Raw genomic sequence first — 13,435 nt, 5'->3', positions numbered from 1 at the left:
ACACCCACTTTGCTTTGGGTGCTCTGTGCAGTGTAACTGGCAGCTATGTGCACTGACAATGACCACAGCAAAGCCACTCACTGAAAAGCAGCTGTAGTCTCAGTGATTGCAGGCTCCAGCTTTTGTACCAGTTCAGAGACGTTGTTTTCCAGATGCAGTCTTCACAGAAAAAAGGGTTCACCACACACCAGGCTGACATCTGACAGAAATGAATGTTACATCTGTGACTTCAGTTAAACTGTTCTACCCTTGTCAAGTAAGCCAGCTGAACACCTCACTGAGTTCATTACAGACTGCACCAAGTGTGGTAACAGACCAGTCCTTTAGAGAGTTGTTTGCTGCTTCTAGTTTTAAGTCTCATTCTCACTTTCCCTGCAGCAAAAGGTTGCAGGCTGTTTTAGCTATCTGTTGAAGTAAAGCACTCTGTTTCCACCATGCTTCAGGAAAACTGAAGGCATGTGACTATTTAGCATTATACTCAAAAGCATTAATACTAGGCCCTGGGACTGCTCAGTTACCAGAATAGCACAAAACACAGTGAGATTCACTATTCATTCAAACCTACTGAACTCAACCTAAGTAGTATGCATTCCTTTTATTTAAAAAGTTGTCCTAATAGTGCATGTTGCACCTATACAAAAGAATCTTTACACTGTCCACACACAGGTATATAAGGGCTCCAACAGCTGCCACAGGTCTCGGATAGATCACGTGCTAACGCAGCGTTCTTGCTACGTGGCATTTAGGTGGAGGGGATGGGGGCAGAAGTCAGCAGTACTGGGAACTCTTGGCAAGTGGAATGTGTGTCCCCTTCAGGGACAGAAAGACCCCTGCCAATCCTAGATCCATTTGGGGAGAGGAGAAGGGATAAAGTCTGTAGGAAGAGCACCAGTGTCACAACAGGAAGATTACCAGGCTGGAGCAGTATTGGCCAAACGTCTCATGCGCCTAGGAGGGAGAGAAAGAGGTACAGTAAGTGCTGTGTTACAGTCATGTGAAGTCTTATTAAAACCAACGCTTTTGGGGAGACTGCCGCAGCTTTGTGAACTCTGTAAACAGGTTTATTGCCTAGACAGACTTCCTTGGTCACCTGAGAGTGCCCCTGTTGACAAGGCTAAGACACTATTTTCAGAACAGCTTTTAGGGCACTTTTGCTGATTAACTTGAACTGATCACTACTGAAAACTATTCAACCAGTCATAGCTAAGAAGCAAAATAATTATGAATCTTAATCAGCAGTAAAAACATCCTGGTAAAGAGCTGAGCCAGCATATTTACTGTTCCCACAATGTATCTTTTGGAGACATTCTAGCAGTTCATTTTTATCTGCCAGGAGCAATTTCACCAAGTAGGAGCAAGTGCTCTCAACTGCTTGTCAAACATCACTTAGCAGGTCTCTGGTCGGCAGAGCTCCTCCTGGAATCACAACAGTGCTCCCGCACGCTGGCAAACAGGTCAGCATCAGTCAGGCTGGAGCTGGGAGCTTGCCCATTCCTACATCAAACAGCACTTTATCCTACATAAAAGGAAGCCTTGTGGCAGGATTCTAGGTAGCATGACAGTGCATGAAACTCCAATATTTTTGATGAATGCCTTCCTATAGGAACAAATCCCCCTGCACAAGCAGAGAGCCCAGGGAAAAATAAAAATAAAAATAAAAAAATTTAAAAAAGGAAACGTTGCTTCAAGCAGGAGATGGTTAAAGTAGAGATTTAAATGTTTGTGCAGCAGGGTGCTAACAGTTTAATATCCTGAAGCTAAAGGGATATGAGTTTCTGTTGTGGTGTGCAAGTTTGAAATCCTGCCAGTTGGCTCTCAGCAGAGAAAGACAAACATCAAAGCTTTTAAATTCTGTCTTAAGAGACAGGCCAGAAAGAGAACTGTCTGAACGAGTGGCAGCACCTTGTATTTCTGTCCTGGTCTCTGATCTTCTTCTCCATCTCGGCATCTGTGAGGGTTTCCAGAAGAGGGCACCACTGGTCAGCATCCCCCGTGTTGCGAATAGCAATTTCCACAGTCGGCAAAGGGTTCTCGCTGCATGGCAGGGCAGAAGGCAACAAAGGAACATCCATCAGCGGTCCCAGAGCACTCCTCTGGGTTACCAGCCCAGATGCAAGACACAAGGACAACAGAGCGTCATTTACAGGGTTTCAGGCTCAAGCATTCATTCTTAGCCCCACATAGTACAGCCTGGTTCCCAGGAGCGCACGAAGGGCTGATGGTTACAGTCTTGTGGAGCCTGAAGTTTCTGGGAAACCAACTATGACCATCTCCTTTCACCACCAGAGAGGGGTTTGTCAAAGCAACCGTGGCTGACGCAGTTCTCTCCCGCAAAGGCCATTACGTAACTGGCTGACAGTGTTCAAACCCAAATAAGCACAGGCAAAGTTCATACCAGTTTATTAGCGCTGGAAGCACTTCTCCCAGAGTAGCAGCTGAGCAGAGACTGTTAACAGGGCTCTTGGTCTAGCTTTGCCTTTCTGCAACTCTGACTTCCTAGGTGTAGTTTGCCTAGCACACCTCTGACAGCTCTTCCCTGGGAAAAGTCTGACTTTCTGGAAGCCTGGTGGGATGGGAGCCTGATGGGAACAAACATCATTCTCCCAATTGTCAGGGAAAGGGTCATCTTTTAGGACCTGCTGTTGCAACCAGAGGCTATGGCTACTTCCTGCACAAGAAAAGAAACACCAGGCTCTGTCCCAGATCACAAGATCTGCTCCTCAGACATCTCTCTGCCCTGACCAGCTGTATTATCACATGCACAAAAATATTTACTGCTTCACTAGCTACTTTTCAGTAAAAGTCAACAGGAACTGACTAGGCGTAGCTTCCCAAATATTGACAGTGGAGCTGGAAGCCCAGCATAAATACAGAGGAGCCTCAGAATGTAAATGTTTGCTTTGAATTCTAGAAAGCAGCTCAGCCTGAGCTGCAGGAAGTGTGTGTGTGAGAAGCCCGCCGGCAGGTGTGCACACACATCTGGCCCCCTCCACAGGGACATGCCTCCATGCACAGGATTTCAGCACTCATGGGCAGCCCCCAGGAACTCAAATGCTAATCGCCATGAGAACAGACAACATCTGCATAAAAGCTATTGATCTAGAATAACAACTCTTCAAAGTAATGCTACAATGAAAAATTAATCCAGTGTCTTTGGTATCTGATCCTGGGAGGAAGCTTTAGTCAAATCTACCTCCAGTACTGCTGACATCCACTAAGCAACACTCAAAACCAGGAATTTCATCTTAGCCCCAGATTGCTACACGTTCCAGGCTAAATGGTAGATCTTAACTGGCTTTTTTGACTTGATAGCATGGTCTCTACCTCGTTTACTATGCTTAACACTGAGCACCCACTAGAATTAAATGCGGGTTGGAAAACCAGCCTCATGCACACAACTTAATTGCAAGCCAACTCAGATACCACATTCCTTTAGCAAAAAATCAGAGATAAACTGAAAAAAATTCTCCCTCATCTCTCACCTACATCTCATCCAAAGTAAGACAGCTTCTCCTCCCGTTATTTTCTGATGAAAAGGACAGTGCTGCTGGCAGAATGACTGAAATGCACTGTCAGCTGCAAGATTCCCAGGGGAGCAAGACACTCCCTCTGCTAGGGTGCAGGCCTCTGGCAGTAGTGTCATGGGCATGCCAACAGGGCAGGGAAACATCTTATTTTGGAAAAGGTGACCCCTCAGGCACATAGGTTTGGTGTGTGACAGAACCTGTGCCATCATTCAGGTCTCAAAGGCAAAAACTCTGGCTATGAAGTGCTGTTTGCTGCCACTAGAAACCATACCGAGGGGAAATCATCATAGCACACCATCCCCCTGAAAATCCCATAAACATCAGTTAACTGTCTGCTTCCAGTCCTGCCCCTTCCATTGGGCTTTCAGGCTCTCCTTGTTCTTCACAGAGCAGGCCATCTGAAGGAACTGCCCTGGCTTTCATCAACGAGAAGACAGTTTCATCTCTCCCTCAGATGATTAAGAGGCACATGACTTCTCAAACCCCCAGTCCCTCGACATACTAAGGTTCTTTTGATACATCTAAAGCAGACCCTTTCTTACATCAGTGGAATGACTTTGGAGCAACCACCACTCCCGTGGTTTGGGAATTCAGGAACTAACTAACCACAGAACCCAAATATCATTAATCACTGTAAGGTTTCAAAAGTACTCCTTTGCTGGAAGGAAAAAGGGAAGAGGAGGACATGTTTTTACTATGACACAAAACGAGTTTTAAATTAGATGGTTTTTCTTCCCTGAACAGTTCATGTCTACGTACTTTGTTCTGTTGCGGTTCCCTTCCTAGTTTTCGATTCTTCCCCTTGCAATATTGCCACAGTCTAAAGAAGGCCTGAAATCCACCTGTTTGAAGTACCCTTAAAAGGAAGCACTCTTGAATAACCATGGCCAGATACATGTTTTTAAAGAGAATACCATGAAGTTGGCATTAATATATCTGAGCGAGCCTGGGCAGCACTGACAAAAATTTTACTTGCTGCAAGTTACAGAGACCGATAAGAAGCAAAGGCAGAAATGAACCCCCTTCACAACAGTTAACGTGTACACAGATTAATTTCTTAACTCTGATATCTGCAATATATGGAGAAGCACAGGAAGGAGGGAGAGCATTTAGTGTCCACTACATGTGGACAAAGCCTGCCTCTGACACACCAAGTGACAAGAATTAGGAACAAATGCCCTGTGGGCTGGGAGGCAGTATGCTAAAAAGTTGTTGAAGTAAATTAACTGGGAAGGTAAATAAATCGTGAGTAGAAAAGAGGGCTTCCTGGCCAGCATGGTGTGAACAGGGCCACCTCTCTTCTTCAAGGAAGATACGAAGAAGAAAGCTCAAACTCCTGGGAATGCTCAGGCAACAAGGAGTCCTACTAAACCTTATGGAAATGAACTCACTCTCTGCCATAAGCTAGCTTAAACTAGAGACTAAAGTCTACTTCACACTGGCTCCAAGAACTGCACCTACCAGCAGGGACACTATTACTCTCTGCTACTGCAGGCCACAATGCAGACACTACTAGCTCAGTTCTGTCATAGTTATAACACACTCAGCAGCAGGGGAGAAGAGGCAGTACTACAGGTATCAGATTCCTATCTACCACCCTCCAAGTTCCCATAATTTCTCAGGAATGCACACTCATTGTTCTGTTGTTACAGTTGGATACAGTCCCATGCTGGATCTGCAAGTATCAGTGAGCTGTCATGGGTGTTAAGGTAGAAGTCACCTCGCCACCTCCATAAGGAGAAAGGACATCAGCAGGATGGACACACAGTCTAACAGTTTCAGTAGAAGAGTTTAATTCCCATGTGGTAAGGGGTGCCTTTCCATTTTCTAATATGAACCACTCTGGGGATCATTTTAGAACCAAGTAGTTGCTGTGGAAGATTTTCAGGATAAAAATAACCTCCAGAGGAAGCAGAGTGAAACTAGTGGAAGAGCAGCTGTTCCAGAGCAGATCAGTGCCCATTTTCCACAGAACGTTGACCAGACAGGAAACCTTCGGATGAAGGAGGAGGAAGGAGCAGAGCTCAATGGCAGCAGCCAGCTGCCTCACAGCCTCCACCTCCTCCTTGCTTACCCCCACACTAACTACTCATTGCCCTCTCCCTGAGGTAGGACAGGGACAGGGCTGGGCATGTTTCCCTTTGCTGCCAGGCAGGTCATCCTGCTTCCTTGAACTGACCTCTACAAAACTGCTGTTAACAGTACCATTCCCTCACCTCTGCAAATACATCATCTGATGAACTCTCAAACTTCCCTGACTGTCACCATGACCTGAACTCAAAAAAATAAAATATCACAGCGCACATTAAGGGATACTCGCAACCTGCAGACTCAGCAACATGCTGAGGATAACATCAGTACAGTAACTCACCACAGAACACTGCACAGCACAACTGGAAACGATTATCATTAGGAGACAAGTTACAAAGCTGACTAATCAAACCTGACACTGCTGCATTCCAGCTGTGAGAAGGGCCCACGATCAAGCCAATTTTAACATCAGCTGGGGTAGAGAGCTACAGTTTATATCAGTCTTAGCTCAAAACACCAAAGCTTGAGACAGTGGATGGCCCAAGTTAGGCAAAGCCAACAAAACAGGAATGTCTCCGGGGCTCATCGTCGTCATGAGCATGCTTTAGAAGAGGGAGACGCAAGGTATTCAGTCACTATTACAAAAGACTTTCATTCTGCAGCAAAAGCTGACATTTCATCAATATTTGGTCCTGAAATGTATTACACCCAACAGGAGAAGATTCCTGAGCACAAGCACAAAAAATTGTAAGGAGGACAGAACGGGTGCAAGGCATAAGGACCAATTTCAAATGAAGCTTTCTGCATCAGGTCAGCTGTTCTAAGATTCACTGATGCCAATACCTGTGAAGTACAAGCACACACCCACAGCCGTACTAGGAAGATGACAGTTCTGTACCTGAAGGCGTATGTCTTCTGATGCCAACTCAGCTGTCCCCGGATGCTGTAGGCAATAGTTGTGACAAACTCCCCACCCAGGCCAAGCTCTGAGCACAGCTTCAAGGCAAACTTCTCTGGTGAATTCTCCTTCTCTGACATGTCCCACTCAAACTGGTCTACAAGGGAGATGTTCCCTACATGGATGTTTAGCTGGAGACAAGGGACAAAACATGTCATTTGTTTCCATTCTCACAATAGTTTGTCAAAGGTCATTTAACTGAGGAGAGAGGCTGGAGAAGCAGAGCGGTAACTCCTAGTTCACTGTATCTGCAGAGCTCCTTAACTGAATTCTTAATTCCAGTAGCATGATGACAACTTGGCTTTGCTCACCAAGATTCAGTTCTTCCAAAAGAACATGACAATGCTTTAACTGAACTATTTCATCATCTCAGGGGCTGCTAGCACATGAATGTTTAATAATCTGCCACCTTGGTTCTGTTCTCAATACAAAGGACAAAATGTAATCTGGACACAGAACTGGAATTAAGAGCTCCTTTGCTCCGAGGGAAGCCTTTGTACTCTTACTCCACCATAACATAACTAGACAAACCCAAATGGTTCAGGTCTCTGTATTACCTTAATAATAACTCGTTGGTCTGACTGATCTTCTAGGATACTGTCAGTTGGGTACGACTCGATCTGTTGTCGGATGGCAGAGGCAATAGCAGGGACAAAGGTCAGAGGATTCAAATCCAGGTCATCACAAAGAATCTCAGAGAACATCTCTGGGGTCATTAGCTTTTCTGATACAGAACAAGAATGAACAGACACTGTTAACTTTCTCAGAAATCAATGTCTGCCACTTACAGAATGCACAAAATTAATCCCACAGTGTGACAAAGGGAATTCCAAATGCATCACCTTTTGTATCAGGTTTGTAAGGACAAGCACACCAACATAGGGACTTAAAGCCTTCTTTACTTGCTCCACGGAGGCAACGTAGCTATGGTCTAATAATCCACATACATAAAGGAACCATACACATTAACTGTTCTGTATTTAAAGTATCTCAGCTAACAGAATAGTCTTGGACCACTGAGCTGATGAACTGGGTCAGGAGAATATGCCAGTTAAACTCTTCAGAATACACGTGTCCAGGAATGACTGCAACCCATGGAAGTGGCAGAGCATTCACCAAGAGACATGAGAGCTGAATACAGTCCAAAGCGGGAGAGCTTTAAAGCTTTGTGTATATGGGGCAAGGACATGCACACTCATGCTTGTTCTTTCTTCATATTTGGTGATGGATACAACTATCTCTCTCCAGCCTCATGAAACTCTCCTTCCTACATACCATTCATGTTCCACGTAAACGCATCTCTGAGTTTCTGCCCATCAATTTCCATATCAAGCCTGATTGGAACCAGAACCTCCGGCTGGGATGCATTCTCATGGATCACTGCTGGGTCATGGTCATCAAAGCTAATACGAAGAGCAACAACACAGTATATGCAACTAGCACATCTGGCATACATAGAGGGACAGCAATGTTTGTTGGAAGCAATCCCCACACTACAAGTCCCCAATCAGTCTTTTGACAGACTCCTCAATGCAAGCTTACAGGCCTGCGGCAGCCAAAAGTTTATCACCTTTTATTATATCTATCGTAATACATTCCTGCAAATAAAACAAGGAAGCTTTCCAGGATTACATTTATCTTGGTGTCCTCAACTTTTATAATAGAAAATAAAAGTTAGTCATGAGCCACAGCAGCATTTTCCATTAAATAAATTAGATCAAAGTTACTGGAATATGTCAGTGAGAGGCAGCCTGTCCTTCACAGAGAGGGTTTGCAGGCTCCTCAAATGACAACTGCTCAGCACATCAACGGAAAGTAGAAGGAACTCATCACGAAAAGAATGAACCATTTTCCTGACAAAAGGAAAGCCTCCTCTCTGAGCCATGGCTGGCCGCTCTAAGGAAGAGCCTCAAGACATACAGTTTAACTAAGAACCTCCAAATTAGCGACCGGTAGGTCTTTTGTCAGTTGGAGATAAATCACAACATTATTAACTCATCAGCATTACCCCAGCAGCATGTCATTTTGGTAACAGTTTCCACTTTTCAGAAGCAGGAAGCTGTCTTACCACAGAGGGAACGTTCTCTTCTTATCCCTGCCCATGCGATTTCTGTTAATTGTTGTTGAGCATGGCACTGCATCCAGGTGATGAGAGCTGTTGGGCAGGGTTGGCACCCACTGGTTGTTCCTCTTTGCCTTCTGTTCTCTAAAGAAGGAGACTGCATGTTAAACTGCAGGCCCTGAGCACTACTGCTGCTACTGAAGGAATGGTATAATTTTAAGCTTCAATGAGCTCCTGCTATTTTATTCTGGAACCCTCAATATTGTTCCACTGAGAACCCATGTTCCACGCTAGCCTCTGGGAAGCCTATTCTCCAGCTCACAATTATTCATCAGATATGAATCCAGGTGCACCATTATAAATACTAGGTTCGTACTTGGATGTTCTATCTATACTTTATAAAAGGACTGCTGACAAACGCAAGGTCTCCAGAAGACAGTACATGCAGAGAGTGTGTTCTGCAAAACATCTGTTACAGCTGGAATGCAGTAATTGCAAGATGAGCTGTATTATCAAACACTTATGTTTTTCTTCCTGTTGTATGTGGGCAGTAACCCAATCCTTACACTCTGGAGATCTTCATTTGCCCAACACTACAAACGACTGTTAGCACAGACTGGCAAGCACCCTCCTGCACAATGGCCTGAGTTTATGCAATTTCTTGTGCTGCCTGCCCAAGCTGACATCTTCCAGGCAGCTCTGTTCTGATCTTGGCCCTCACCGACACTGGTTACCTGAGGTAGGTGGGAGGTTCTGTGCTGATAGACACCGCCTTGTATTTCTCATCGTTTCCATCCAAGATCTCTTCCACTTCAGAGGCCTTTAACAGTGTCACGCTAGTGGCTAATGTTGTATAGCCATGATCTATTACCAGGAAAGATGCCAATAATTAACATAGAAAAGTACTACATAGCAATGTAGCATTAATAGACTGCATAGTGAAGAGCCCTCCCTAATGCTGCAGGAGGGACTAAAATAGGTTACCAAGTGGTACAAGTGTGTGCCCGAAAAGTCTTTTGGGCTTCATTTATCTTCTCATAGACATTTGATTTTCAAGAAAGGTTTTGACACGGCATTTTGTACACATGGGATAAAAGGATATGACAAAACTTTCCACTGTCATTTCTGAGCTGCCAGAAGCCTCCACCCTCTCTCACACACCAGGATGCTCTGCTGCTGGGGTAGGTTACTTGCACTGGAGTGACCAGAAGCCCAGCCACAGTGCCTGGCACTAAAGAAATATCATCAAGTTTTGACATCCATCTAAACAGCAGGAATAAGCATGACTTTCTTGGGAGCAGGGGTGAAATGTCTTAGCTAATACATAGCAATCCTCACCACATCGCCTAGAAAAGAAATACAATTCACAAGACAAAAGCAGTATGACACCCTGGAATGGTCACGTAGTGATAGAGCCAAGATTTGCTTATAAGAGTCAAGACACAGGGAGGGTTAGAATTACATGACCTTCCCTCAGGTACTACCACTGGATGAACCTCATTCTTCCAGGGTGCAACTTATTTACAGACTCAAGTAAGTTCCATAACAGAAATTATCAAAGATGGAAACAAACACTACAAAAACAAAACTTCAGAAAAAAGTAGTCCTTAAATCCTCATAATTATTAGATAAACTTTAAATCCAACATGCTTTTACTTATGGAGAGGAAGAGAAGAACAATTCTTTCCTACTCTGAGTTGCCCTTTGCAATCACATGATTTAGCCCTGCACACCTACATCTGCCAAAATGATGTAAAATCTCTTCCACAGCTTTCTGGGAGGAAAAGCCCAGAAAAAAAAAAAATCCTCAGTGAACTTAAAGATTGGAAATAGAAAGTAAATGATCAACAGAAAAGCTGATAAGACTTGGGAAAGGGGGAGAAACCTCAGGACAGCTCTTGCTGAATTACAGAGACCACCTGCATTTGAGAGTCCCATTAGGGTTCTGAGAAAGAAGAGTTAAGCATGTGATCAGGATGCACAATTAGGGCAACCACAGGGAGAGATCAGAGGAAGAGGATTAGACATTAATATATATTGTAATAGCACCAAAGGTCACAGACGAGATTCTTCCTCTAGCACAGCTAAGAATAACAAGCAGATAAGACTTACATCTTCTGGGACTGTGAGACCGCTGATTTTCTGTTAGGGGGGGGAAGAAAACAAAGCAACAGGTCAGCAGGATACTTGGAGGAAAGAGACATAAGTCCAGAATGAACAATTTATTTTTATTATGCTTTAGTCTAAAGAGTGTACAAGTCACGTTGCTAAGAAATTTAACTGCTTGTTATTAGTCCCCCACCAAAAATAATACTGAGGCAGCTGTATTCTCACTGTGGCAGTCACATCAGTGGCAATACACAATAAATTCTGGGAGGCATAAACATTCAGTCCCTGCAAAAAGCAGTTACACAAAGACACGCATTTTCAATGGGGCATACTTGCAGCATTCCTGCCTATTTGACAGAAGAGACAAAGACGCCCCTCTTTGCCTGTAAAAGTGTCTTTTGAAATACGGTATTGATTTTCAGAAGTGGCTTTTGCTTTGTGATGAATGCAGCCAACCCCAGGAAAGCCATGATGGATGTTTCCATTTTAGAACATTTTTGATCAGTTGATGTTTGTTGCCAGGCTGAACCAGAAGCTACCAGTGCCACCACTGCAGAGTACTCCATCACTGGGGCAATCTGAAGTGATTCGCACAGCCCTCAAGGTACAAAGCCTCTGAATTGCCAGAGACAGTTTTTCAAGGCAAGTTTCAGATAAATGTTACTGGGAACGTTTACTCATCTTCTCACCATGTGAAGAGGCCACTATCTTCTTCCTTTCTTCCACTGTGGCTAGTCGCCTCCAGAGTGAGGGATATCTCTTGTACAGGGAACCCCGAAACATACGTAAGTAGTTCCCCACCTACAAAAGAAAAGTGGCGATGTGGCCTAGTGTTCCTGTATGGCCTGGTATTCCATTTAGGAGATTTTTAGCAGAAGATGAAACAAATTCAGCTCTTTGTAATGATAAGAGGGACCTCCTAAGAAGGGTCTTTTTTGTTGTTTTTCGTGATAGACTGACTGCACTGGGTCTGGCATCATATACCGCCGCAATTTTTGCAGCAATAGAGAAAACAAAAGTTTTTATCAGCACTTATTTCACTAGTCTGATACGAAAAAACTCCCATCCGTTGACAATAAACCATTTAGTGGGAAAAAAACTCCATTCATTTTCATGTATGTTTGAACAACCTAATCTTTCTTTACTTCAATTTCTGTTTCAATGCACAATGCTCAATAGGAATTAAATCAAACCAGATACCCAGATCTCCAACAGTTATCATTTTTACTTTGAACGCCTGTGCCATCTAGACTTTGCTCGAATACAGCAAATGCCCAGAGACTCGTATTTTGTTTTAAATCCTTTGAACGTGTAAAACGTGATCACTGCCAATAATCCTCTTTCAAATTTACTGAACATCTGTAAAGCAGTTCCATTCTTCCTGGCACAAGATCCTCACCTGTGCTGAAGGCTACTGCAGGACTTGCTGAACAACAGAACTATTTCTAGACTCTAAAATCAATTTTTAAGACTGGCAGTAGTACACTGGCAGACTGCCACACAATAAGGTCTTTATTCTTTGTTTGACAAGACTCGTTTTGATCTTAACATCTACTTCCAGGTAATTTTTAATCGTATCTGTTGCTCTACAGTGCTCATCAAGGGACAGAAACTAATGATAGATAAAAAAGGCAACCCTTTTCCTCCTTCCATGTGTCTGGTACGGCAGTCTCACAGATTAGCTGACTGCGGTTACAGTTCTTCTTTCAAATCTTACATTTCACATGAGAGCATGAAGGGACTTCAGCCATTGCTCAACCTATACAGCTGGCAATTTAACTTACCCAATATTTCCTTTTTTGCATCAAGTGGGGGGCTAAAACATTTTTTTCCAGTTTCCAACTGCAGTCACTTCCCTGGTGCTGAAGCACCAATGTTTCTTGCGTCAGTAAGGCTCGTCTTCAGGGAGGCAGAGCAGCCTCTCAGCGTGAGAGAACGGTGTCAGCATATACACTGGGTGCTAAAATGCTGCACCCTGCCATGTGTTGGCAAGACTCATTTGCACAAGGCTGAAGGAGCCGCGCTGGCTGATTTTGGTGTTGTTACTAAGCACAAAGGCCTAGATGCGGACTTAATTACCTCACAACATGTGAAATAATCCAAAACTCCGAACAAACGTGCTACAAAAATTCCTAAGGTGAGTACGGGGGAGCGAGGCCTCAGGCTGCGATCGGGTGAGGACCCAGCCTCTACGTACTCGTCGTGCGGGTCTCCAAGAGCCGCCCTCACTGGGAGCACTGGTCCCAGCACGGCTGAGGCTCTCGGGCAGAGCTCACCGCCCGCCCCCCCCCCCAACACAGAGCCCGGGCCCCCGCCGCGCCCGCAGTCGGGGAAGGGCCGAGGGGACCCGCAGGCCGCTGCCCCCCCCCTCCACGACAGGCCTCCCCTCAGCCCCCTCCCCACCCTGAGCCCAGCCCCCGACAGCTCCCTCAGCCCGGCCCGGCTCCCCGCTACCCCCGCAGGCTCCCCCCGGGCCCCTCTATCCCGCCCCGGGGCCGCCGTTGATGCGCGGGGCCGCACCTCGGAGCCGATCATGTAGAACTCGCCGTCCTCCTCCAGCTGAAACTTGACGGGCTTTTGCCCGAAGGTCTTGCTCAGCGCCATCATCATCATCGTGGCGGCGGGACGGGGGCGGCGGGAGCGCCCGGCGTCCTGAGGGGCGTCCTGAGGCGGCGGCGGCAGCGAGGGGAAAGACGACGGGCGGCGCCGCGGCCTACTCCAGCCGCCGCTCCGCGCATGCGCCGCCGC

General features: G+C 45.4%; 1 protein-coding gene across 1 annotated transcript; it reads right to left on the bottom strand.

Moving 5' to 3' along the window:
* Nucleotides 1-580: 580 nt before the first annotated feature.
* SMARCB1 (SWI/SNF related BAF chromatin remodeling complex subunit B1) lies at nt 581-13,424 on the bottom strand. The gene is made up of 10 exons (XM_069795102.1): nt 13,208-13,424; nt 11,377-11,488; nt 10,691-10,720; nt 9,313-9,442; nt 8,585-8,722; nt 7,792-7,919; nt 7,074-7,240; nt 6,457-6,647; nt 1,903-2,034; nt 581-948 (listed from the first exon to the last, which is right to left on the bottom strand). Exons 1-10 carry the CDS (start codon nt 13,298-13,300, stop codon nt 909-911), a joined length of 1,161 nt encoding a protein of 386 aa, XP_069651203.1. The 5' UTR covers nt 13,301-13,424; the 3' UTR covers nt 581-908.
* Between the last annotated feature and the right edge of the window lie 11 nt (nt 13,425-13,435).

The sequence above is a fragment of the Haliaeetus albicilla genome, chromosome 10 (genome assembly GCF_947461875.1).
Source record: "Haliaeetus albicilla chromosome 10, bHalAlb1.1, whole genome shotgun sequence".
Classification (NCBI taxonomy): Eukaryota; Metazoa; Chordata; class Aves; order Accipitriformes; family Accipitridae; genus Haliaeetus; species Haliaeetus albicilla.
This window is presented reverse-complemented; position numbering and strand designations above follow the sequence as displayed.